The 24,852-nt window shown below is 47.8% G+C and overlaps 1 protein-coding gene across 2 annotated transcripts in view; it reads right to left on the reverse strand.

Annotated features, from left to right (window-relative positions):
- Positions 1-24,852, reverse strand: part of SLC24A1 (solute carrier family 24 member 1) — a 144,216-nt gene that overhangs the window by 40,915 nt on the left and 78,449 nt on the right. Inside the window, exon 5 of one of the 2 annotated variants that reach the window (XM_040342274.1) lies at positions 7,942-8,019. The exons of the other annotated variant lie outside the window; for it this stretch is intronic. Within the exon in view, the coding sequence (XP_040198208.1) occupies positions 7,942-8,019 (78 nt within the window). The remainder of the gene's footprint in view (positions 1-7,941; positions 8,020-24,852) is intronic. 2 annotated transcript variants of the gene reach the window in all.

Here is a 24,852-nt window from a genome sequence, read left to right on the forward strand (position 1 = left end):
GGAACGCGCCTAATTTAAATGATCCACGCCCCCTACCCGGATCATTTGAATTAGGCTGGCTTGCGCCGGAGGATTTACGCTACGCCGCCGCAACTTTACAGGCAAGTGCTTTGTGAATCAAGCACTTGCCCGTAAAACTTGCGGCGGCGTAACATAAACAAGAAACGTTACGCCTGCATAGTTTTACGCCCAGATACGAGAATCTGGCCCTTAGTATTTTTACAATGTTTGCCTTGATGGTGCCAAGTACCTTAGTAATTTCCTATGACATGACACATATCGCCATCTAGAGTCCAAGTGCGGTATTTTCTATTTTAATCAATGAAAACCATTCAAACAGCACAAGAACTCGCCTAATAACATTTGTGTTTTTGTTCACACAAAGTGTATGTACTTTTTCAATAACAACACCCCTTGCTCATTCCAGAAGCTACTATGCCAACACAAAGCTACAGACACTGGGAACCAATGCCCTAAATTTTCCTCCTGCAGCTTCCAAAATCCTGCTTCTCCTCCTTTGCTGCCTCCTCCTATCTATGTTACTTGTTTCCAGCAGCCCCCGGAGCCCCTGTGTCCCCCCCCCCCCATAGCTCTTTTGGCTTACCCCCTCCCCTCTCCCGCTGCCTGCTGCGTCGATGTGTCAGGATGGAGAGCTGGGAAAGGGCCCTTAAATATGTAATTTACCAATACTATCCTTTTCAGAATGAACACAGTAAGAGATTGGTACCAATCGCTCCTGTGTTTATTTATAACTGAAGCATAGTAAACTGTATTTGTGAACAGGACTTTCTGTACAGAGCTATTACTGTCTATTCATTCTGTGCAGCTGAGGCTTCAGAGATGGAGATCGGGGGCTGTGTCCTCAATCTCCTTTCTCTGTCTCAAACGTGAAATATTAGAGGTCTGTTTAAATCCCTGATATTTCACCAAATGGGGCTCCAATCTTTTATTTTATTTTTTTAAATAATGATAAATAAAATTTTAAAATAAAATAAGAAAATGGTAAAAAATACTAAAATACTACTGACACCACTGGTCGCACTTGAAACCAGGCCCTGGCATTCCGCCACCATTGGGGAGTGCCCAAGACGGCAGGAAAGGGGCCCACTGGAGAGCATTTTAAAGGGCCTCACTGCGGGACCCTAATAAAGGGCCCCATGACAGGAGTAATGGGCCCTAGAATCAGTGGGAAGGGCCCTGAGTCTGGAGGGACAGGGCCCAGGCTCGGAGGGAAGGGCCGACAGCTGGGGTCTGAGGTAGACGTGTGCACTGCCGAAAAATGTGTTTGTTTACGTTATATTCGTTTTTTCTCAAGAATTCAGAATTCCGGAAATTCAAAGATTTGAAAATTCGGAAATTCAAAGATCCAATTTTTCAAATTTCCGAATTTTGGAATTTGGAATTTTCGATTTTCCGATTTTCAAATTTCAGAATTTTCTAATTTTTCAATTTCCAAATTTCAAATTTTTCAATTTCGAATTTCTGTTTTTCTAATCTCCGATTTTCTAATTTTGGAATTTTGAATTTTGGCATTTGGAATTTTCGAAATTTTGAATTTCCTCTAATTTAAAATGTTCTAATTTCCAAATTTTCGAAATTTAAATATTCCGAAATTGCAATTTCCGAAATTGCAATTTCCGAAATTGCAATTTCCGAAATTTCTGATTTCCGAATGTTCGAAATTTAAAATGTTTGAAATTTAAAATCTCTGAAATTTCGAGTTTCTGAAATTTCAGAAATTAGTAATTTCGGGAAATTTAAAACTTGGGAATTTCATAAATTCGAATATTCGGAATTTGAAAATTCGAAATTTCGGAAATTGCAATTTCAGAATATTTAAATTTAGAAAATTTGGAAATTCAAAATTTTGGAAATCTGAAAATTCGGAAATTGAAATTAACGAATTAACGAATTTGTCAAAATTCGTTAAAAAACTAATTCAGAAACTAAACCAATTGCACATGTCTAGTCTGAGGGAGAGCCTTCATTGTTTCTTGCAGCGGGGCCCTGAAGATTATAGTTATGCCTCTGCTAGCACTTCATTACCACTGATAAGACTTCTGGCAATGATATGAACCATACTGTTTTCTTTAGGCTCTCACCCTAATGTTTTCAATGTTTTGGAAAAATGTGGCTTAATTGGTCAAACCAGATAATGCCCGTCCTGCCATGGCAGCAGTCACTGGCAGTTTTGAAGCAGTAAAGCCTTACCACTTCAGCCCCGGAGGATTTGGCTGCCAAAGGACCAGGCCACTTTTTGCGATTCGGCACTGCGTCGTTTTAACTGACAATTGCGCGGTCGTGCGACGTGGCTCCCAAACAAAATTTATGTCCTTTTTTCCCCACAAATAGAGCTTTCTTTTGGTGGTATTTGATCACCTCTGCGGTTTTTATTTTTTGTGCTATTAACAAAAATAGAGCCACAATTTTGAAAAAAAAAAAGCAATTTATTTTTTTCTATAATAAATATCCCCAAAAATATATAAAAAACATTTTTTTCCTCAGTTTAGGCCGATACGTATTCTTCTACCTATTTTTGGTAAAAAAAACGCAATAAGCGTTTATTGATTGCTTTGCGCAAAAGTTATAGCGTCTACAAAATCGGGGATAGATTTATGGCGTTTTTATTGTTGTTATTTTTTTTTTTATTGGTAATGGTGGCGATCTGCGATTTTTATCGTGACTGCGACATTATGGCGGACACATTGGACACTTTTGGTGCCATTTTGAGACCATTGTCATTTATACAGCGATGAGTGCTATAAAAATGCACGGATTACTGTGTAAATGTGACTGGCAGTGAATGGGTTAAATGTGTCCTAGGGAGTGATTCTAACTGTAGGGGGAGTGGGGCTACATGTGACATGACACTGATCACAGCTCCTGATGAGAGGGAACAGTAGATCAGTGTCCTGTCACTAGGCAGAACAGGGAGGTACCTTGTTTACATAGGCACCCCCCTGTTCTGCTGCTCCGAGACACGTTAATGGGACACCAGGGGACACCGAGTCAGCGAGTCCTGTGGCAGCAAATTTAAAGGGACGTACCTGTACACCCAATTGCCTGTCCGTGCCATTCTGCTAACGGAAAAGTGCGTGCGCTGGTCGGTTGGTTAAATTCTTCAGTACCGATACCGAGCATTTGCCCGAGTACTTGTACTCAGGCACATGCTCTGATGCTTCACCCGATACCTGGGCAGTCAGAGTGATCAATGCGGGGGGGGGAGTTACAAGCACTGATCCCCCAGTATAGATTTAAAAGTCTGACAGCCGGTCCTTTCTCCGCCCCCCGGCAGCTTTCAGCGGTGATCGGTGCTTCTCCTCCACACACGATCACTGCTGACTGTCCCCTATCCTCCTCCAGTCCTCCTCCGTTCTGCTGTTTCCTTCTCCATGCTGCTCCGTGTCCCCCTCTCTTCTCCCCCCTCTTTTCTCCCCCTCCGTGCATCTGTCCCCCTCTCTTCTCCCCCTCCGTGCATCTGTCCCCCTCTCTTCTCCCCCTACGTGCATCTGTCCCCCTCTCTTCTCCCCTCTGTGCATCTGTCCCCCTCTCTTCTCCCCCTCCGTGCATCTGTCCCCCTCTCTTCTCCCCTCTGTGCATCTGTCCCCCTCTCTTCTCCCCCTCCGTGCATCTGTCCCCCTCTCTTCTCCCCCTCCGTGCATCTGTCCCCCTCTCTTCTCCCCCTACGTGCATCTGTCCCCCTCTCTTCTCCCCCTACGTGCATCTGTCCCCCTCTCTTCTCCCCCTACGTGCATCTGTCCCCCTCTCTTCTCCCCTCTGTGCATCTGTCCCCCTCTCTTCTCCCCCTACGTGCATCTGTCCCCCTCTCTTCTCCCCTCTGTGCATCTGTCCCCCTCTCTTCTCCCCTCTGTGCATCTGTCCCCCTCTCTTCTCCCCTCTGTGCATCTGTCCCCCTCTCTTCTCCCCCTACGTGCATCTGTCCCCCTCTCTTCTCCCCCTACGTGCATCTGTCCCCCTCTCTTCTCCCCTCTGTGCATCTGTCCCCCTCTCTTCTCCCCCTACGTGCATCTGTCCCCCTCTCTTCTTCCCCTACGTGCATCTGTCCCCCTCTCTTCTCCCCCTCTGTGCTGCCGCCCCCCTCGATCTGCCAGGATGGAGAGCGGAGGTAGGAGCCGGTAAACCCGGCTCCTTAATTTTCTGAATAGACAGAGTCGGTGATCACTGACTTTATCCATTCACATAACTGAAACATTGTAACCTCCTGTGATTACGATGTCTCAGTTAATGAAAAAAATAAAAAAATAAAAAAACCACACTGACACTGTCCCCACATCCCCCCACCCCAAAAAAAAATAAAGCATTGTAAAAAAAAAATAATAATAATAAATAAATTGTAAAAAAAAAATACTGACACATGTGCCACTGTCACATGAGATTAAATAAAAGTATCGGTATTCGGTATCGGCGAGTACTTGAAAAAAAGTATTGGTACTTGTACTCAGTCTTAAAAAAGTGGTATTGGGACAACCCTAGTTATAAGACTTGCTTCACCTTCTGGTAATACTCTTACTAAAAAAAACATAAAAAAAACATAATTTTGGCCAGAAAACATCTCATCGAAGTCTCTCTTCCATTGGAATCACTGGATCAGGAGAACAGACTGGTGGAATCATCTAGTACTGCTTCAAACAATTCTAATATTCCAAGACTTGCTCCACCTTCTAGACCAGGGGTCTCAAACTGGCGGACCTCCAGGCTCCAGCTGTTGAGAAACTACAAGTCCGATCATGCCTCTGCCTGCGGGAGTCATGCTTGGAACTGTCAGCCTTGCAATGCCTCTTGGGACTTGTAGGTTCGCCAACAGCTGGAGGGCCACCAGTTTGAGACCCCCCTGTTCTGGACAATCACTTTGCCCTGGGCAATACTCTAAGGCCCCGTACACACGGTCGGTTTGGTCCGCTGAGAATGAACCGAAGTTCAGTTTCATCGGACCAAACCGACCGTGTGTATAGGCTAGCGGTCTGGTTTCCTTCGGTCCAAAATTTCTAAACATGCTTCAAAACCGAACCGCTGGACCGCTGCCCCATCGGACCAAACCGATAGTTAGTACACAAAAGCATCGGTTCAAAACCCGCGCATGCTCAGAATCAAGTCGACGCATGCTTGGAAACATTGAACTTTGTTTTATTCAGCACATCGTGTGTTTTACGTCACCGCGTTCTGACCCGCTCGGATTTTGGACTGATGGTGTGTACACACATCAGACCATCAGGCCACTTCAGAGGTGAACCGCTGAAAACGAACCGACGGACCATTCTCATCGGTTTGGTCCGACCGTGTGTACAAGGCCTTAGAATACTATCTCTCCTCCATGGGAATCAATGGACCAGGAGAACGGACTGATGGAACCCTCCGATACTGTTGTAGACCAGTCTAGTGTTCCAATACTTGCTCCACCTTCTGCTAATACTTCTACTATAAAAAACGTGGATTTGGCCAGAAAACAGCTCTAATGCCTTGTACACACAAGCGGAATTTCTGACGGAAAATGTCAGACTGAAGCTTTTCATCGGATATTCCGTCTGTGTGTATGCCCCATCGGACGTTTTCCATCGGAATTAGATAGAGAACATGTTTTCAATTTTTCAGATGAAAACAATTTCTATCAGAATTTCCATTCGTCTGGATGCAATTCCAATGGACTAAAACCCACGCATGCTCAGAATTAAGTCGACGCATGCTCTGGAGCATTGAACTTCAGTTTTCTAGGCTCGTTGTAGTGTTTTACGTCACAGCGTTCTTGATGGTTGGAATTTGGTGTGATCGTGTGTATGCAAGACAGCTTGAGCGGAATTCCGTCGGAACTTGGTCAGAAAAAACGTCTGAGTTTATTCCGACGGGCAAACCGGTCGTGTGTACAGGGCAATAGAAGACTATCTCTCCTCCATTGTAAATTGTAATCAGTGGACCAGCAAAGCAGACTGGTGGAATCCCATACTTCTGCAAATCATTCTAGTATTCCAATACTTGCTTCACCTTCTGCTAATACTTTTGTTTTATAGACCAGGGGTCTCCAAACTTTTTAAACAAAGGGTCAATTTACTGTCCTTCAGACTAAAGGGTTCCGGACTGTGGTCAGTGGGAGTAAAAAAATTACATAGTGTCCCATCATTGGTGTCAGTGGGAGGAATAGTGTCCCATCATTGGTGTCAGTGCAAGGAATAGTGTCCCATCATTGGTGTCAATGGAAGGAATGGTACCCCATCGTTGGTATTAGTGGGAGGAATAGTGCCCCATCTTTGATATAAGTGGAAGGAATAGTGCCCCATTGCTGGTGTCAGTGAGAGGAATAGTGCCACATCATTGGTGTCAGTGGAAGGAATAGTGTCCCATCATTGGCGTCAGTGGAAGGAATGGTACCCCATCGTTGGTATTAGTGGGAGGAATAGTGCCCCATCTTTGATATAAGTGGAAGGAATAGTGCCCCATCATTGGTGTCAGTGGGAGGAATAGTGTCCATCATTGGTGTCAGTGGGAGGAATAGTACTCCATCATTGGTGTCGGTGGAAGGAATAGTGTCCCATCATTGGTGTCAGTGGGAGGAATAGTACTCCATCATTGGTGTCGGTGGAAGGAATAGTGTCCCATCATTGGTGTCAGTGGGGGGGAATAGTGCCCCATCATTGGTGTCAGTGGGAGGAATAGTGTCCATCATTGGTGTCAGTGGGAGGAATAGTGTCCCATCATTGGTGTCAGTGGGAGGAATAGTGTCCATCATTGGTGTCAGTGGGGGGAATAGTGTCCCATCATTGGTGTCAGTGCAAGGAATAGAACTCCATCATTGGTGTCGGTGGAAGGAATAGTGTCCCATCATTGGTGTCAGTGGGAGGAATAGTGTCCATCATTGGTGTCAGTGGGGGGAATAGTGTCCCATCATTGGTGTCAGTGCAAGGAATAGTACTCCATCATTGGTGTCGGTGGAAGGAATAGTGTCCCATCATTGGTGTCGGTGCAAGGAATAGTACTCCATCATTGGTGTCAGTGGGAGGAATAGTGTCCATCATTGGTGTCAGTGGGAGGAATAGTGTCCCATCATCGGTGTTAGTGCAGGGAATAGTACTCCATCATTGGTGTTGGTGCAAGGAATAGTACTCCATCCCTGGTGTCAGTGGGAGGAATAGTGTCCATCATTGGTGTCAGTGGGAGGAATAGTGTCCCATCATCGGTGTTAGTGCAGGGAATAGTACTCCATCATTGGTGTCGGTGGAAGGAATAATGCCCAATCATTGATATCAGTGGAAATAATAGTGCTTCAGTGTCGGAATCAGTGGGAGGAATAGCGCTTCATATCTGTGGGAGAAATTCCCAAGGGCTGGATAAAAGGCATGCAAAGGGCCACATCCGGCCCCCAGGCCGTAGTTTGGAGACCACTGATGTAGACCATCACTTTGCCCTGGGCACAGCTCATAGAAGACTATTTCGTCTCCATTGGAAAGACCAGGTTGGCGTCACTGTTGTAGACCATTCTAGTGTTCCAGAACTTTCTCCACCTTCTGTTAATACTTTTACTATAAAGACCATTGAGTTGGCCAAAAAATGGCTCAAAGAAGACTCTGGATCTCTCCTCCATGGGAATCAATGGACCAGGAGAACAGACTGGCGGAATCTTCCAATACTGCTGTAGACCATTCTAATATTGTAATACTATCTCCACCTTCTAGAGTCTAGACAATCACTTTGCCCTGGGAAAAGCTCATAGAAGACTATCTCTCCTCCACGGGAATCATTGGACCAGGAGAACAGACTGGTGGAACTCTCCAATACTGCTGCTTTAAAGTTTTGGGGGGGGGGGGGGGTCTCTATTGGTATTTTCCAAATGAAGCCCTATTGAGCTACTATTTCCCTGGTGACCCCGATATGTTCAGTATGTGGAACGTCAAAATAAAAAAAAAGAACAACATGAAAGCCTCCATTTCTCACCTTTGAGTCTCAGTCCTTTTGCCTCTACCTTGGCCTTGGCCAGGTTGTTCATGATTTCAGCCTTGTCCTTAAACTTTGCTGTAAAGGAGAAAATGAACTTACTGTTCACTCCTACCGTACAAAAATATATAACAAAGCTCTAAACACATCTACAGGTCACATACACGTGCATTCATTCCATCCATATGTATAGAGTACACTGTCTGCGGGTGGGGGAGGGGTATGCAAAGGAGACTAAAAGGAAAAATAAAATTGGTGTAATATTAATTGTGGCTAACAGGTATGTATACAAAGTAAAACAAATTCCCATTTTTTTTTTACGTCGTTTACGTAAGGCTTTTTTTTGGCGTAAAGTTACCCCTGCTATATGAGGCGTAGCCAATGTTAAGTATGGATGTCGGGACGGCATCAAATTTTGTGTCGTTTGCATAAGTCGTACGCGAATAGGGCTGTGCGTAAGTTACCTTCACGTCTAAAGCATTGACTATTTGCGGCGTAATTTGGAGCATGCGCACTGGGATACTTTCACGGACGGCGCATGCGTCGTTCGCTAGGAGCGTCAATTACGTGGGGTCACGAGTCATTAACATACAACACGCCCACTACCAGCCTACTTTGAATTAGGCGGGCTTACGCCGGCCCATTTACACTACACTGACGTAACTTAGGGCGCAAGTTCTTTCAGAATACGGGACCGGCCTCACTAAGTTACGGCGGCGTAGTGTATCGGAGATACGCTACGCCCGCCTAAAGATAGGCGATTCTACCTGAATCTGGCCCTATATGGGGCTAACAATGATATGAAGTTCACATATTAGACAGTTAGTTGATTTTAGACATGTGCACACTGAAATATTTTGTTTCGGAATTTCGTTTTGGTCCGAAAAATAAATGTATTTAGTTACTCCCGAAATTCATTTTTATTTATTTTGTTTCGTTAAAAAATGCATTCGTCCAAAAATCTGAATGAATTCAAGTTGAATCTGTCATTGAGGCTTATGGTGTTTGTCTAATGTTCTAAGAAGATTGGACGGAGCAGCTAAACTGTACGACGCCGCGATCGTACATTTCCCATCAAATGTCCCGCCTACAAGCTATAGAAGAACTCTAATGTTGGATGACACTAGTAATAATAATATTTATTAATTATTGTTACTAGTCAACCAATCATTCCAATTCTTCTATAGCCTATGGGCCGAGCATTTGACCGGAAATGTACGATCGCTGCGTCGTACAGTTTAGCTGCTTGTCCAATCTTCTTAGAACTTTCGACAGACACTATAAGCCAGGGGTGTCCAAACTTTTTTCAAAAAGGGCCAGATTTGATGAAGTGAACATGCGTGAGGGCCAACTATTTTGCCTGACATTCTTTGAACCATTAGGCCTCGTACACACGGCCTAGTTTCTCGGCAAAAACCAGCAAGAAGCTAGCTGGGTGTCTTTTTTTGGCGAGGAAACCGGTCGTGTGTACACTTTTCAACGCAGTGCAGGAGACAGAACTTCCTATTACAGAGGTCGCCTGTGAAAAGGAAATTCTCCTCCTGTATGTACGACACTTGTCCCACATCCTTCCTGTCCCCTCCAAGGCAGCCAGAATATACAGTATATCTTTTGTGACCCTGTTGCTGGGAGATCGTTGGGGGGCCACAAAAGATATACATGCCCAAATAACCAGGCGGGCCATTCAAAACAGGAACGCGGGCCACGATTGGCCCATGGGCCAGACTTTGGACATGCTTGCCATAAGCCTTCAATGACAAATTCAACATTTGTATGTTTTTCTCTGCTTCGTCGAATCTTCATCATTCATGTAGAATGGTCTACCCCCAACACTGTCTCTATAATGTCGAATCTTTCCTCTCTATGTAGAATAATCTTGGACTAATAGAGTTAAGGTTAGGCACATTCGACCGCAGATTCGATAGACAGATTGCTATTGTCAGCGTCATGTCGAATCTCTTATCTATATCAAACTGTTGTAGCAACAAATACTAAAATAAAAAAAAAAATTTATGTCGGGTGTTTCGGATTTTGGATTCTGCGCATTTCGTTTGTTAAAACGATAACGAAAATGAATTTGGACAAAAACGAATGCACATGTTTAGTTGATTTACCAAAACTAGAGAACGAAAAATCTGGCTCAGCTCCACTTAGAAACCAATCAGCTTCCAGGTTTTATGCCGCGTACACACGGTCGTTTTTCGGCATGAAAAAAAATGACATTTTTAAAAACGTCCTTTAAAATGATGGTGTGTGGGCTTCACATAGTTTTTCGGGCTTCTGAAAAACGAAAAAAGAAAAAAAATTCAAACATGCTGCATTTTTTAATGTCGTTTTTTAAAATGTCGTTTTTAGTAAATCAATGCCCATTGCTGGGATTATTTACGACAGCTGAACCAATGCATGAGATATTTATCCAGCAAATTTCTTTATAAATAGACCCCAAAAGCCAAAGATGATTGTAAATTCGACAGACTTGGATAACACATTTCTGTTGAATGCAACTTGCAACATAACGCTGGGCATTGCACACCACACACAGAACATTGCAACAATCACGCCAGTATGTACCATCCAAACATCAGACACAATTTGAACAAAAAAAAACGTTGTTACAATTTTTATAACAAACTGTTACAATCTAATATAAATCTAAAAGCAAAGCCAAAAGAAACCCTCCCAGAAACCCTCCCAGAACTTTACAGCAGCAGTATTCCTCAGCAAAGATTCTTGTTTTATTATATATGTAACAAGGAACATAAAGAAACAGACATAAAAAAAGCTCAAATAAAAACATATTTAATGAGGCTTTATGTCACACACAATCATAGAATTTACATTATGATTATTATCATTATGAGGGCATGTTTAGTAAAACACAGCGGGGTCTATTTAATAAATAAATATAAATATATATATATATATATATATATATATATATATATTTGTGTGTGAGCATTTGGCCAGCTGCTGCAAATAATCCCTGTAATGTGTCTGAAGAAGCCAAGGCTTTGGCGAAACATGTAGGGAAGAGTTTAGCAGGCCATATTAGGGTTGGGGTTAGGGGTGGGGTTGGGGTTTAGGGTTTCCCATTGAAGAATGTGGCTAGTAGATATGTGCATTCCCGTTCGTACGAATGTTATTTTCGTACGAAAATGTTCATTTTCGTACCCGCAGAATAATGTGTACATACGGAAAAATGTAAGCACCAAAATACGAAAACGACGGGATTACGAATGAGTCGCATAACGAACAACCGCAAATACGAACGAACGATCCGACGAAAATACGACAAAACGAAAACGGCAAAAGAACGAATATGACATCTATAACAAAAGACTTGCATTCTGTATTTTGTTTGAATCCTTGTTCTGTTCGTATTTTGATTTTCAGTCGTATGTTCATATGACATCTAACAAAAGATTTTCATTCTGTATTTTGTTTGAATCATTTTTCTGTTTGTATGTTCATATGACATCTTATAACAAAAGATTTGTATTCTGTATTTTGTTTGATTCCCTTTTCTGTTTGTATGTTCATATGACATCTTATAACAAAAGATTTGTATTCTGCATTCTGAATTCCTTTTTTCTGTTCGTAATTTGGTTTCAAAATACAGAATGCAAATCTTTTGTTATAAGATGTCATTTTCGTTTTTTTGAATGGGCAGTGAGTGTAGTTAGTTAGTGAAGCAGCTTCTCTTTTGTGCTGAGTACAGTAGTACAGTAGAGCCAAATAAACTTTTCTGTGGATTTTCGTCTGAAGGGAGAGATCAGTTGGCCAGACTTTTGAACCTGGAACCCAAAAATGGTTTTCTGATGGAGTTTAAAAACGAACGAACGTTCGGTAAAACGATCGTTTTTATGTTTGTTGTTAAAAAAGTCTGACCAAGTGTATGGGGCTTAACAATAGTTAATATGGATGAGCCGCGTGTTGAAAGTGCCGCGAATCCCGCGATATATTTACGAAAGTACAAAATGACGAAAATTCACGAAAATTATTGTCTAACAAGTAACGAACATGAATTAAACAGAATAACGAACCATCCCGCATGTACGAAAATAAAACGGTAACCAAAATACGAAACGTTCGGAATACGAAAAAATCGCATTGTACGAATAACGAACGGGAACGAACAGGAAAACGGGCGTCTTACGAAAAACGAACGGGAACGAACCTACGGAACAATACAAAACAGAACAAAAAAAAACAAAAAAAAATTCTGTGCACATGTCTAGTGGCTAGGACTCAGGAATTGGAACAGGGACCTCCTCCAAAGGTCAGAAGGTGGGTTCCCAGAGGTCAAAGGTCACAGGGCGTGGCTGACCCACCCCCACCAAAGTGTAGGGGAAAGCGTCTTGCCATATTCTAGCCAATACTATGTGCTCTCCTTTTCTCAATGATTTTATGAATTTTTGATTGTATTGTATGTTTATAACATTTTTTGGAATAAAATAATTGATCTTTGTATGGGTCGTAAGGCACCGCTATAATCCCCACCCCCTCTTTTGATTTTTCTATTACTTAGGGCTCTTTCACACAGGCGGACCATATGTCCGCTTTTTCATCTATCCGTGTACGGATGAAAAAGGGGCATACATTGGTCCCTATGAGATCGCGGGGACATCCGCTGACACCCGATCTCACCCGGTTCTGCAATCCTCCGATTCTGCAGACAGAAGAAAACCCTATTTTTCCATCCGTCTGCAGATCGGATCGGATGAACGCGGGCAGACGGTCTGTGATCATCCCATCCCCCCATAGAGGAGAGCGGAGAAAAGGCAGGGCGGTCCCTGCACAGTGTGCGGGGACCGCCCAGTCATCTGCCGGCTCAGCGGGGATCAATGGAGCGATCCCCGCTGAGCAAGCGGAGGTTCGCGGGGCGGATCATCACAGACCCGTCCCGTGTGAAAGGGGCCATACTGGGATGAGGTGCTATATCTAATGAGGACACATCAGCCACACCCTTTCAAAGGTCAATTAAGCATCACTACTGTGTCTGGTTCTTGGTTAATACCGCTACAAGCATCACAACTAAATACAGTGGGGTAGATTCACAGAGGAGATACGACGGCGTATCTCTGAGTCTGGCTGGTCGTATCTATCCGCCTGATTCATAGAATCAGTTACGCATAGATTGCTATTAGATCCGACCGGCGTAAGTCTCTTACGCCATCGGATCTTAACTGCATATTTACGCTGGCCGCTAGGGGCGTGTATGCTGATTTACGACTAGAATATGTAAATCAGCTAGATACGCGAATTCACAAACGTACGCCCGGCTGACGCAGTACATTTACGCCGTTTATGTTAGGCTTTTCCCGGCGTAAAGTTACCCCTGCTATATGAGGCGTATATGCGGCGTACCAATGTTAAGTATGGCCGTCGTTCCCGCGACGAAATTTTACAAATTTACGTTGTTTGCTTAAGTCGTCCGTGAATGGGGCTGGACGTCATTTACGTTCACGTCGAAACCAATGACGTCCTTGCGGTGTACTTTGGAGCAATGCACACTGGTAAATTCCACGGACGGCGCATGCGCCGTTCGTGTAAAACGTCAATCACGTCGGTTCAGGGTTAATTTACATAACACACGCCCACCTCTTCACAATTTGAATTAGGCGGGCTTACGCCGGCCTATTTACGCTACGCCGCCGCAACTTTCTTTTAAGAATACGGCACTTGCCTGTAAAAGTTGAGGAGGCGTACAGTGCTTTAAGTGGGCCAAAAGAGGTGCCGGTACTCTATTAGGCGCCGGTGCTCCCCCCCCCCCCCCCCAATACTGAACATGAAAATACCCTTAGAAAGTACCCTGAAAAAGAGCTACTGTAGAAAGAGCTACTGAACATAAATAAAATGTGCAAAAGGGTATTGAACAAAATGGGCTCTGCACGTGCACTGTGCGAACACTCTGGAGCTCATCCTTAATCCTATGTAATGTATCCCTCTCAGGGCTTTCAGCATGTAAGGGGTTAAATTATTGCAGGATTAATCATTTAACCCCTTACTGTAAGGGATTAAATGATTAATCTTGCAATCATTTAACCCCTTACATGCTGAAAGCCCTGAAGGATGCATTACACTGGATTAATCATTTAACCCCTTACATGCTGAAAGCCCTGAGGGTATAGATCATGAAGCTCTGTTATTGATCAAATTATTGCAGGCCGCAGCAGGAGGGGGCTTTTGGCAATGGCATCAGGCAGACAGGCATGTTGGACTTCAATTTGTACAAAGTACTACCTTAAAAAAAAAAAAATGTTTAACAGCAGAATCTAATGGGACCTGGAGGGGGGTCTTTTTCTAACAGTGTCCCATGGACAGTCTATTAGAAAGTGTCCCCTCTAGGCCCCATTAGAGACTACAACAGAGTCTAATGGGACCCCCTCTGTGTGCCATGACTCTCACCCCTGCCCAACCTCTCACAAAGTAGAAATACAATTGTAGCGCTACTCTTACCTTAACTGTGGGTGCTGTAGCTGTGGCTGGCTCCCACATCCTCTGTGGCTGGTTCCTGTGGGTGGCTAGCTGGCACCCTGCTGTGGCTGGCTGGATCCCTGGTGTGGGTGGGTCACCGTGGGTGGCTGGCATCCTGCTGTGTATAGTCACTGTGGCTGGTTTGCTCCTGTGGGTGGCTGGCTCCCTGCTGTGGGTGGGTCACTGTGGCTGGTTGGCTCCTGTGGGTGGTTGGCTGGCACCCCATTGTAGCTGGCTGGTTTCCTGGTGTGGGTGGGTCACTGTGGGTGGCTGGCTGGCACCCTGGCCCTGCTGTGGATGAGTCACCATGGGTGGCTGGCACCCTGGCCCTGCTGTGGGTGGGTCACCGTGGGTGGCTGGCTTCTGTGGGTGGCTGCCTGGCACCCTGCTGTTGGTGGCTGGCCTGGCTCTCTGCCGTGGGTCAGTGGGTGGCTGTCTCACACGGTGCAGCCTGCTGTGGGTGACTGGCCTGGCTCCCTGCTGTGGGTCAGTGGCTGGCTTGCATGGTGCACCCTGCTGTGGGTGGCTGGCCTGGCTCCCTGCTGTGGGTCAGGGGCTGGCTTGCATGGTGCACCCTGCTGTGGGTGGCTGGCCTGGCTCCCTGCTGTGGGTCAGTGGCTGGCTTGCACGGTGCAGCCTGCTGTGGGTGGGTGGCTGGCCTGGCTCCCTGCTGTGGGTCAGTGGGTGGGTCGGTGGCTGGCTGACATGGTGCAGCCTGCTGTGGGTGGCTGGCCTGGCTCCCTGATGTGGGTCAGTGGGTGGGTGGGTCGGTGGCTGGCTGACACGGTGCAGCCTACTGTGGGTGACTGGCCTGGCTCCCTGCTGTGGGTCAGTGGCTGGCTTGCATGGTGCTCCCTGCTGTGGTTGGGTGGCTGGCCTGGCTCCCTGCTGTGGGTCAGTGGCTGGCTTGCACGGTGCACCCTGCTGTGGGTGGCTGGTCTGGCTCCATGCTGTGGGTCAGTGGCTGGCTTGCACGGTGCTCCCTGCTGTGGGTGGGTGGGTGTCTGGCCTGGCTCCCTGCTGTGGGTCGGTGGGTGGCTGGCACAATGCACCCTGCTGCAGGTGGCTAGCCTGGCTCCCTGCTGTGGCTGACAGAGAGGGGGTGGGCTGACAAAGGGAGGATGGGCTGATAGAGGAGGGGTGGGCTGACAGAGAGGGGGTGGGCTGACAGAGGAGGAGTGGACTGACAGAGAGGGGGGTGGGCTGACAGAGGAGGTGTGGACTGACAGAGAGGAGTGGGCTGAGAGGGGATGGGAGCTGACAGAGGGGGGTGGGCTGACAGAGGGGGGGATGGGCTGACAGAGAGGTTGGTGGGTTGACAGAGGGGGGGTGGGTTGACAGAGGGGGGGGTGGGCTGACAGAGGGGGGTGGGCTGACAGAGGGGAGATGGGTTGGCAGAGGAGGACTGGGCTGAGAGGGGGTGGGTGCTGACAGAGGGGGGGTGGGCTGACAGAGGGGGGTGGGCTGACAGAGGGGGGTGGGCTGACAGAGGGGAGATGGGTTGGCAGAGGAGGAGTGGGCTGAGAGGGGGTGGGTGCTGACAGAGGGGGGGTGGGCTGACAGAGGGGGGGTGGGCTGACAGAGGGGGGTGGGCTGACAGAGGGGAGATGGGTTGGCAGAGGAGGAGTGGGCTGAGAGGGGGTGGGTGCTGACAGAGGGGGGTGGGCTGACAGAGGGGGGTAGGCTGACAGAGGGGAGATGGGTTGGCAGAGGAGGAGTGGGCTGAGAGGGGGTGGGTACTGACAGAGGGGGGTGGGCTGACAGAGGGGGGTGGGTTGGCAGAGGAGGAGTGGGCTGAGAGGGGGTGGGTACTGACAGAGGGGGGGTGGGCTGACAGAGGGGGGTAGGCTGACAGAGGGGAGATGGGTTGGCAGAGGAGGAGTGGGCTGAGAGGGGGTGGGTGCTGACAGAGGGGGGGTGGGCTGACAGAGGGGGGTAGGCTGACAGAGGGGAGATGGGTTGGCAGAGGAGGAGTGGGCTGAGAGGGGGTGGGTGCTGACAGAGGGGGGGTGGGCTGAAAGGGGGGGGTGGGTTGACAGAGGAGGGGTGGGCTGTGGGCTGACAGAGGAGGGGTGGGCTGTGGGCTGACAGAGGATGGGTGGGCTGACAAAGGGGGTGTGGGCTGGTTGACATAGAGGAGGATGGCTGACATAGAGGAGGTGGTTTGACAGAGGAGAATGGCTTAAACGGGGGGTGATGGTGACAGAGACCTCAGAAATTCAAAGCGCCCTAGGCCGAGAGGCGGGACTCCAGCAAGTGGTCACGACCAGCCGCATCCACAGGTGACCAGCTCCGCCTCCGTCGATGATTTGCAGGGCGCTCGCAACACAAATGCCCTGTGATTGGCCAAACAGGGTCATGTGCGGCCGTTCGCTGTGGAATTCTGGGACATGTAGTCATGATGCGAGCCTCACATCATGACTACATGTCCCAGAATTCCACAGCGTACGGCCGCACATGACCCTGTCCGGCCAATCACAGGGCTTTTGTATGGCTGCCGCCTACTGTATTGAAGTCGACTTCAAAGGAAAAAAAAAAAAAACGTCAGCGAGAGCGACACGGACGCCGGTATTTTGTGCCCTCCCCCAATGTTGCGCCCGGTGCGATACGCCAGTGCGTTCCAGTACGAGAAACCCACGTACTGGGCGCACGGAGAGGTGCTGGTACTCTCCAGGGCCATTTTTGGAAGTGGCGGTACTGAGTACCGCCGCGTTCCGGCCCAGTTAAAGCACTGGAGGCGTAACATAAATAGGATACGTTACGCCCGCACAAACATACGCCATTCTACGTGAATCTACCCCAGTAAGTCTATAATCAGTAAACATTCGTAGATTAGGATGAAATTACAAAAGGTACAAAATGACAACTTGAAAAACTGAAATAAAATTCTTACGCAGGACATAGATAGTATTTTTTCGTTTAGCCAGAAGGCTGAATAATAAAAAAAAAAACCTAACAGATTCCTCCATCCCAGTGACGGTTGGTGTGTTTTTTGGCAGGGAGGATCAGTGTTACAATTGTGAATATTCATTCGCCACACAACTGGGGGGGCTACGAGTGCATTCATTGCGCCCCGAGACCACCCTATTTTGAAGCATATTAGAGCCTCTGGCTCTAATCAGTGTTTCAAAAAAAAATCCCCCGTATTGGAATTCATGCGTCCGCCGTCCTGCAAGGGGCCGGACATGTGGAAATGGGGGGGGGGGGGGGGTGGCACGGATAGGGGGGCGGTGCCCGTGCGCCCTTTACCACTTACGGACCATAACCACTTCCGGACTGCTTGTAGAGGAATTCCGTTGTTATGGAAGCAGCTAGCTACCATAACCCCCCGGTATCCTCTTCAAGAGCGGGCGGTCCGCTACAAGATAAAAGTGGTCTCTGCGGCGGATACACCGTCAGATCACTTTTATCGGCGCAGTGCCCTCCGGCGTTTCCCGGAGCCGTCGGCAGCGGCGGAGGCGTTCGGGTCTTCTCGCTTGCTGTGTATGGAGATGAGTGAGGGGAAGATGGCCCCCACCCATATCCACATCACTGCAGGGCGGAAGCTTCCGCCCAATGCTCTTAAAGGGACATTGTTTTTTGTTTTTTTTAGAATGACATAATTTTTTTTATTGCATTTTAGTCCAAATATGGGATCTGAGGTCTTTTTGACCCCAGATCTCATATTTAAGAGGACCTGTCATGTTTTTTTTTCTATTACACGGGTTGTTTACATTCCTTGTGATAGAAATAAAAGTGACCCACATTTTTTTTTTAAAACAGTGTCAAAATAAATAAAATAAAGTAAAATAAATAAGAAAATAATAAATAATTTTTTTAAAGCACCCTGTCCCGACGAGCTCACGCACAGAAGTGAACGCATACGTGAGCAGCTCCCTCATATGAAACCGGTGTTCAAACCACACACAGTAGAGCAGTGGATGTATCAGTAGAGCAGTGGACGGTGTCAGTAGGGCAGAGGACGGTGTCAGTAGGGCAGAGGACGGTGTCAGTAGGGCAGAGGACGGTGTCAGTAGGGCAGAGGACGGTGTCAGTAGAGCAGTGGACGGTGTCAGTAGAGTAGTGGACGGTGTCAGTAGAGCAGTGGACGGTGTCAGTAGAGCAGTGGACGGTGTCAGTAGAGTAGTGGACGGTGTCAGTAGAGCAGAGAACAGTGTCAGTAGAGCAGAGGACGGTGTCAGTAGAGTAGTGGATGGTGTCAGTAGAGCAGTGGACGGTGTCAGTAGGGCAGAGGACGGTGTCAGTAGGGCAGAGGACGGTGTCAGTAGGGCAGAGGACGGTGTCAGTAGAGCAGTGGACGGTGTCAGTAGAGCAGTGGACGGTGTCAGTAGAGTAGTGGACGGTGTCAGTAGAGCAGAGAACAGTGTCAGTAGAGCAGAGGACGGTGTCAGTAGAGTAGTGGATGGTGTCAGTAGAGCAGAGGACGGTGTCAGTAGAGCAGTGGACGGTGTCAGTAGAGCAGTGGACGGTGTCAGTAGAGCAGTGGACGGTGTCAGTAGAGTAGTGGACGGTGTCAGTAGAGCAGAGAACAGTGTCAGTAGAGTAGTGGACGGTGTCAGTAGGGCAGAGGACGGTGTCAGTAGAGTAGTGTACGGTGTCAGTAGAGTAGTGGACGGTGTCAGTAGAGCAGAGAACAGTGTCAGTAGAGTAGTGGATGGTGTCAGTAGAGGAGTGGACGGTGTCAGTAGGGCAGTGGACGGTGTCAGTAGAGTAGTGGACGGTGTCAGTAGAGCAGTATTTTTTTTTGTTTTATTATCTTATTTTGTTATTTAACCACTTAAGGACCAGCCCATGTACATATACGTCCACAATATGGCACGTACAGGCACATGGGCGTATAGGTACGTCCTCGCCTATTAGCGGGTGGGGGGTCCGATCGGGACCCCCCCCGCTACATGCGGAGGTCGGGTCCGCTCGGGGAGCGATCCGGGACCACGGCGCGGCTATTTGTTTATAGCCGCTCCGTCGCGATCGCTCCCCGGAGCTGAAGAACGAGGAGAGCCGTGTGTAAACACGGCTTCCCCGTCCTTCACTATGGCGGCGCATCGATCGCGTCATTCCCTTTATAGGGAAGACACGATCGATGACGTCATTCCTACAGCCACACCCCCAAACAGTTGTAAACACATACTAGGTGCACCCTAACTCCTACAGCGCCACCTGTGGTTAACTCCCAAACTGCAACTGTCATTTTCACAATAAAGAATGCAATTTAAATGCATTTTTTGCTGTGAAAATGACAATGGTCCCAAAAATGTGTCAAAATTGTCCGAAGTGTCCGCCATAATGTCGCAGTCACGAAAAAAATTGCTGATCGCCGCCATTAGTAGTAAAAAAATAAAAAAAAATAAAAATGCAATAAAACTATCCCCTATTTTGTAAACACTATAAATTTTGCGCAAACCAATCGATAAACGCTTATTGCGATTTTTTTTACTAAAAATAGGTAGAAGAATACGTATCGGCCTAAACTGAGGAAAAAAAATTTTTTTATATATGTTTTTGGGGGATATTTATTACAGCAAAAAGTAAAAAATATTGCTTTTTTTTCAAAATTGTCGCTCTATTTTTGCGCAAAAACTAAAAACCGCAGATGTGATCAAATACCACCAAAAGAAAGCTCTATTTGTGGGGAAAAAAGGACGCCAATTTTGTTTGGGAGCCACGTCGCACGACCGCGCAATTGTCTGTTAAAGCGACGCAGTCCCGAACTGTAAAAACACCTTGGGTCTTTAGGCTGCATATTGGTCCGGGGCTTAAGTGGTTAAAAAAAAAAGAAATGGAAATCTGAATCACAGGGGGTGATTAGGTTGTGCCCAGGCACACCCAGCACACCCTGGGCCAGATTCTCAAAGGTGTTACGACGGCGCAAAGCCATTTGCGCCGTCGTAAGTCCTAATCTGGCCTGGCCTATCTATGCGACTGATTCTTAGAATCAGTTACGCATAGATATCCCTTAGATCTGACAAGTGTAAGGCTCTTACGCTGTCAGATCTTAAATGCATTTTTTTTCCCGCCGCTAGGTGTCGCCGATGTTGTTTTCCCCGTCGCTTATGTAAATTAGCAATTTACGACGATTCCCGAACGTACGCGCGAACAACGCAGAGAATTTACGACGTTTACGTAAGCGTAAACTTGCCCCTGCTAATATGAGGGGCAAGTTTACGTAGGTCTGTCGTATGCCATGTTAAGTATGGCGTCGGGTCAGCGTCGGCTTGTTCCGTCGGTTACGTCGTTCTCCTAAGTCGCCCGCGAATACGTCAATGACGCCCACGTCCGCGTCATTGACGTTTTCCGTCGAGAACTGGAGCATGCGCACTGGGCTATTTTAAGCCCGGCGCATGCGCAGTTCGATCGGCGCGGGGGCGCGCTTAATTTAAATACAAGCCGCCCCCTTTGAATTACGCGGCCTTACGCCGGGCCAATTACACTACGCCGACGCAAATTACGGAGCAAGTGCTTGGAGAATACGGCAGTTGCTCCTGTAAGTTGGGGCGGCGTAGTGTAAATGGCTTATGCTACGCCGCCGCAGATTCTACAAGAATCTGGCCCCCTGTGCGCACACCTATGCCCTCTGCTTTGACTCAAGATTTAGGGCTCTGATGATGCAAGTTTTTTTTGTTTTTTTTGGGGGGGGGGGGTTTGTGTGTGTGTGGGGGGGGGGGCTTGTACACTATGAATATATGTTTTTTTTTCTCTCGTATTCTTTTGTTAAATCTTCATATTTCTACCAAGGTAATAAAATACTGGATCACACCGGAATGGTAACGGATATCTGACTTGTAACAGGATAGAAGCTGGAAATCACGTGATTCTCCGGATCATTCTGTCTCGGGATTAAATAGATCAGGCTCAGGGTTAGTGGCTGCTGTCCGAGTTTGATGAGATTCTCATTAATCTGGACACTAATACACCTGAGGAAAGGGATGCATACGTGGTCACTGTGTGTGGAACTTCAAGGTCAGAAAACCACGGGGGTTCTCCTCAATCTGCTGTATGATATGTACACCGGCATGTACAGTATATAATATGAGATTTTTCAATGTGACGGTATCATTGTTTGCTGCAAGTTTGCTTGAAAGTGCACTTGGAGGTGCAGTCGCTGTAAAATCTGAGGGGAAGCTCTGCTGATTTATTATCCAATCATGTGCAAGCTAAAATGCTGTTTTTTTTATTCTCCTTGCATGTCCCCCTCAGATCTACAGCGACCAGGGGCGGGCTGACCATTCCGGCACTCGGGCACCGCCCGGGGCCCCATGCCACTAGGGGGCCCCATCAGGGTTGTCAGCCTCAGTAAAACCAGGAACAGTATGTAAAAATATGTGTTTTAAAAAAAATCCCCAAATTATAGCTGCCCCGCCTCTCCAGTACCTTTTCAGCGTGTGTATGTGTATTCTGTGTATGTATACTGTGTGTGTGTGTGTATACTGTGTGTGTGTGTGTGTGCGTGCAGGGCTGGACTGGGACAAAAATTTGGCCCTGGACTTCATCCAGACTGGCCCACTTTGACAGGTCTCTCTCATGGCGGCCGGGGAACTCCCGCACTCCCCCCCCCCCCCGCCACCCAAGCCCCCTCTCCACCTTCACTAGCCATTCTACTTTATTAGAGTAGAACGGCTGGTACTGGTACTCTTATAGGCAGAACCAGTGGGGAAGCTAGACATTATTTCACCCGGGCAAAGAATCAGTTCGGTGCCCCCCCCCATGGGACAAGATTAGGCAGAAGTGAGAAACTCCTAGGCCATAGCTGTAGAGTCAGCTGTCTGTCCCCTCCCCCCATGCTCCTCTGTCGTCCCCCCTGCTCCTCTGGTCCTCCCCCTGCTTCTCTGTTCCCCCCAGGTGAGAGCTGCGGGAAGGGAGAGACAGAGGAGCGGAAGGGGACAGCGGTCCGCTGTCACTGAAGCCGGCCCACTGAGCCATCGGCCCACCGGGTACCTACCCACGTGGGTAGGTATCACGTGGGTAGGTACCGGAGCATGATGAGACTGTGGCCTATATAAGTCGGTGCGAGCCGCCGCACCCGGCATTGCAGCGGGAGGAAGCGACGTGTCAACACCTAAAGGAAAGAAGAAATGAAGACAGCAGAAGGCGACAGAAGAAGAAGAAGCAAGAAGAAGACAGAAGCACACCACCCTCCGCCGAAGACGTCGGAGGAAGCCCGCTGGGGGGTGGGCGCTTTTATAAAAGCGACCCCTCCGGTGGCGGAAGAGAACCAGATGGCGGGAAGAAGAGCGGCCCCCACCCAAAGACGTCAAAGAAGCAAGCCCCCCTTGTGAAAGAGCTAAAGAAGAGAGGGGGGCCCCGGAGCAGACTAATAAAATATTTTAATACCCTGTGTTGTTTATTTGTGTTTACACTTTGCTTGCAGGTGAATGGGTAGGGGTACGATGTACCCCATACTCATTCACTTAGGGTGGAGGGCCGGTATCTGGGGGCCCCCTTATTAAACGGCCAGGGTTGTCGGGAAGGGGCCCTGTCCTCATCAACATGGGGACAGGGTGCTCTGGGGTGGGGGGGCCCCCGCAGTGCGCCCCCCTGCCCCAGAGCACCCAACCCCCCATGTTGAGGGCATGCAGCCTGGTACGGCTCAGGAGGGGGGGGGGCGCTCGCTCGTCCCCACTCCCTTCCTGGCCGGCCGGGTAGCGTGCTTTGGATACGGGTCTGGTATGGATTGTAGGGGGACCCCCTACGTCGGGTTTTCGGCATAGGGGAGTCTCCTTACAACCCATACCAGACCTAAGGGCCCGGCATGCTCCTGAGGGGGGAACCCATGCCAGATTTTTATTTAAAATCCGGCGGGGAGTTCCCCCTCAGGATTCATGCCAAACGCCGCCCACGTGTAGAATTGGTGGGAATCCAAGTCGGATCTCCCGTAGCTTCTATGACGCACTCGCTGGAATGTGCTTTTACTATTCCAGCGAGTGCGAGATGTCGGCACCCTGTCGCCGAGAATCAGCGCGATGCTGTCGTGCTAAAAACACATTCTCGGCGGCAGGTACTGTACAAGCTGTACACTCACTACTCAACATTGTAGCAAAGTGTAATTTCTTCAGGGTTGTCACATGAAAAGATAGAAGAAAATATTTACAAAAATGTGAGGGGTGTACTTACTTTTGTGAGATACTGTATATGAAAGCATAAAATCCACAGCCATAGACAGATTCACAAGTTTGAATCCTGATGACAGATATCCAAATGTGCAGGAACAACGATTCAATATGTGAAATGATCCCGCCACCAACATGCAAATCGCTTCGCTCTCCTCAAGGAGTTGACCCCTGTGACACAGAAGGTCAAACATCGTCTTTTTCCCACTAAACCAGGGAAATGGGTGCATGCAGATAGAACCTGGTCCCAGCTGGTGGAAACGCATCCGTGCATGGCAATATAAAACATAAAGAAAGCATCTACAGTAAGTGCTCTCTGTGTGGTGAAAATAATTCACCGATCTCATGCCGACAGCCGCGATTGCAGCCTGGTTTACTTCCGTGTACCCGGGCGTCGCGCCCGGGCCTCCGACAGTCATAGAGATGAATGGTGACCAGACATCTCTATCGTCGTTCTCCGTAGTTTTGTATGTGACGCAGGCTTTTTTTTTGCCTAGCACGTGACCTACCTGACCTTTATACACGGACGGTAGTGACCTACATACACTGACCTACCTGACACACACTGACCTACATACACGGACCTACCTGCACTGACGGTAGATACCTACATACACTGACCTACCTGACACACACTGACCTACATACACGGACCTACCTGCACTGACAGTAGATACCTACATACACTGACCTACCTACACTGACCTACCTACACTGACATACACTGACCTACCTGCACAGACAGTAGTTACCTACATACACTGACCTACCTACACTGACCTACCTGACATACACTGACCTACATACACTGACCTACCTACACTGACATACACTGACCTACCTGCACTGACCTACCTGACATACACTGACCTACCTACACTGACATACGCTGACCTACCTACACTGACATACACTGACCTACCTGCACTGACGGGAGTTACCTACATACACTGACCTACCTCCACTGACCTACCTGACATACACTGACCTACCTCCACTGACCTACCTGACATACACTGACCTACCTGACATACACTGACCTACATACACTGACCTACCTGCACTGACGGTAGATACCTACATACACTGACCTACCTACAATGACCTACCTGACATACACTGACCGACCTGCACTGACGGTAGTTACCTGACATACACTTACCTACCTCCACTGACCTACCTGACATACACTGACCTACCTGCACTGACCTACCTGACATACACTGACCTACATACACTGACCTACCTGCACTGACGGTAGATACCTACATACACTGACCTACCCACACTAACCTACCTGACATACACTGACCGACCTGCACTGACG

Source organism: Rana temporaria, chromosome 3 (assembly GCF_905171775.1).
Source record: "Rana temporaria chromosome 3, aRanTem1.1, whole genome shotgun sequence".
In the NCBI taxonomy this organism is placed as follows: Eukaryota; Metazoa; Chordata; class Amphibia; order Anura; family Ranidae; genus Rana; species Rana temporaria.